Source organism: Hipposideros armiger, unplaced genomic scaffold (assembly GCF_001890085.2).
Source record: "Hipposideros armiger isolate ML-2016 unplaced genomic scaffold, ASM189008v1 scaffold_276, whole genome shotgun sequence".
Classification (NCBI taxonomy): Eukaryota; Metazoa; Chordata; class Mammalia; order Chiroptera; family Hipposideridae; genus Hipposideros; species Hipposideros armiger.
In genome coordinates this window covers 210,017-212,913 of record NW_017731626.1, presented here as the reverse complement: position 1 = coordinate 212,913, position 2,897 = coordinate 210,017, and the positions used below count along the sequence as shown (strand labels likewise).

Here is a 2,897-nt window from a genome sequence, read left to right as displayed (position 1 = left end):
AGAGTTTGGTGACCTACATAAGTGCCTGACAAGTGTCAAAAGCCTAGCGCTTATTGCTCCAGGTCACCCACTGTGGCAAAAATGTTTAAATTAGTATTGTTGCTACTTAATGCTTCGGGCTCTGCTTCATTAACTCTCCTTACAGAAAAATGGCTTCCAGAACACAGAATTCCTGCCACTGGAAACTGGGGTCTGGACACCTTCTGTCACTTCCCCAAGTAGATGACAACTTTAAATCATAAGATTTGGAAACTCTGGTGTTGGACACACTTTCTAACATCCTTGTTCTCTTTGTAGATGATCCATTGATGAAGCTTCCTCAACTCCTTTGCCTCCACTTTGGAGAAGAGGCCTCATTCCTTAACCTGTTTGAATCAAAAACAGGAGTTTCGATGGTGGTAAATCGGGAAGCCATTTGGAAGCACGGAATCACAGAACACTGCAGCCGGAAGTGGGTGTAGAAACCTGGCCCAACCAGCCGCTCTCCAAGCCCCACTGGCTTTACAGATACTCCTCTTGTGCTCATGAACCTATGTCTGGACTAAGAGACCAGGGTTCTAGTGCTGGCTCTGCCACTAGCTAGATGCCTTGTTGAAGTCATTTCCCTCTTTTGGCCTCAGTTTGTTTATCCACAAAACAAGGGGGTTGGAGATCATCTCAACAGTTGTTTCCAGCTCTGACATTTTATGACATTGAACCCAGAATCTGGTCTCACTGTTAATAATAGTGCAAAATGGGTAGAATGGACAAGGGAAGAAGTTGGGGACTTGCAGAAATAAGAAGCCAATTATCTTCAGGTTCATTTGAGTTTCCTGGCTGTGAGATGGTGCCTTTCCTTTCTCCCTTTTTTCCCTCCTTTTTTATCTCCTCCCTCTTCCTCCTGTTCCTCTCTTTCTCCTTCTTTTTAACAATGGTCTTTAATCTTTTCATCACAAGTCTCCTTTGTGTGCCCTGGGCTGAGAGACAGGACCATAACTAGGAATCAATCAGCGTACCTGGAATATGGTCGATCCTGTTCTAACAGCTGACCTCTGAAGTAAATGCCTGGCGTGTCAGTGGGATGGCAAATCAGGGCTACTAGGGGGGAAGAAAACCCAGAAACTTAGTGCAGATACCAACCAGGTCTGGACTCTGGTGAGGTACCTCATTTCCTGGTTAGCCAGGAGCAAAATGTTCAAGAGGAATAGAAAGGGAGTCTTCACGAGCCCCCTTGGTAACAGGAGCCAGGGAAAACAAAGGCTACTGAATAAACCAGACCCAAAGGAGGGCGTGGCCTGAGGCCAGGGGAGAACCCTGTACGGGGAGCCAGGAAAAGGGTGGGACACAGAGGCCCCACCAGAAACGGGCGTCCCAGACAAATCCAAACAAGAGGCACACCCAGGCCCACTGTGGGACAGTGGCCTAGCTTTGTTTGTGGCACTGCTGCCACCACAGTTATTATTAGAGAATAACTGGGTTCTAGGGGAAGTGGAAAATGCTAACATGAAAATTTGTTTGCTTATGTGATAAATTATTTATATAGAACCAGAAAGGATATGAAATAGCTTGTGGAACTTTTAAGGGGAGGGTAAAAAGATAAGAGCCAAATACAGTTGGAGGAGGGGCTTGCATATTAGAAAACTAAAGACAAGGGACGCTGTCTCAGGTGAATACAATGCTTTGCTTTGAACATTTTCAAAATGTCAGATGGCGGGCTCAGCTGGAAGAGTAACCATGGGCAGCAGCTAAGGGGTGAACTTCTGGCAAATCAAGAGAGCAAGACCCCTGAAGCGGGTTGACAACACACATATGCAAACATGTAGACTCCGCAGGCTTTCTGCTTCCCTGTCTGATACACAAGAGATTCTTCAAAATGCACCTGATTTCTTTGAATGCAAAATAATTTCTACACTAGGAAAAACAGCCTTTGGGAGTTACCTGCCATGAATGAATATAGATTGTCTTTGGTTAATTTTGTATTTTCTGTGATTGGGTATAACTTCCTGTAACAAAAGGGGGGTGAGGGGGCAACCGGGAGTGGGGGCTGATGTGCTGTTTTAGTCACTGACACTTAAGACCACTTGGGTATCTTAGTGCAGCAGGTGACATCTTAGCACAAAACTCAGGATCTAAACCTCCATTTTAATGGGGGCAAAAACAACTGCCACACAAAGGTTTAGAGTCTCAGCTTGGAAGCACTTCCTTCAACTTCCTCCAGAGCCTCCACTGTGGCCATGCTCAAAGCATTCTGAGTACTGAGCTGAGGAGATTCCGGGAGGGCACCCTGGCTAAGAGGAAGCAGAGGAATACCTGTAGGTCAATGGAGTCTGACGCCAAAGCTGAGTTCATGGCATTAAAACTGTCCAGGGCTGACGACTGTGTTTGGATGTGATTCTCTAGATAGTTCTGCTGAGCCTGTGAAACCTGGATAGATTGAGGAGACAGTTACACAAAACCAATCCCTACATACCCACAATAATCTCTGGTTAGGTTGAAACTTTCTCCTGATAGCAGCCCATCCACTTCAACGATATTTCCAGTACAGCTTTAAATTAAAAAGTCAACATCAGCATGACCCAGAGAGCGGAAAGACAAGAATACTTTTCCTTTGGATAGAATTTACACATTCACCCACCAGGCTTTCCTTATAGTTCTCACAAGAACACTATGTGGCAGCCAGACAGCCCCCTTTACAGGGAGGAAGCAGTACCAGAGAAGGGAAAGGCTTTGCACACAAAGAGCTAAGATGTGGCACAGCTGGAATTAGAACCTAGTCGGACTCTCTTCTTGTGCCCTCTTGCTTGTGCAGCTCACCACAGAAAGAATAGACTTTGGGCGCCCCCAGTTCTCAAGAGGGATTTTGTGGCTGCTGCGGTTGTGTTGTCTTTGTTGAGTGTGTGTGTTTGACACGTTTGAGA

The 2,897-nt window shown here is 45.9% G+C and overlaps 1 protein-coding gene across 1 annotated transcript in view; it reads right to left on the bottom strand.

Annotated features, from left to right (window-relative positions):
* MYZAP (myocardial zonula adherens protein) overlaps positions 1–2,897 on the bottom strand; it is a 133,344-nt gene that overhangs the window by 79,662 nt on the left and 50,785 nt on the right. Inside the window, exon 7 of the mRNA XM_019657524.1 lies at positions 2,290–2,403. Within this exon, the coding sequence (XP_019513069.1) occupies positions 2,290–2,403 (114 nt within the window). The remainder of the gene's footprint in view (positions 1–2,289; positions 2,404–2,897) is intronic.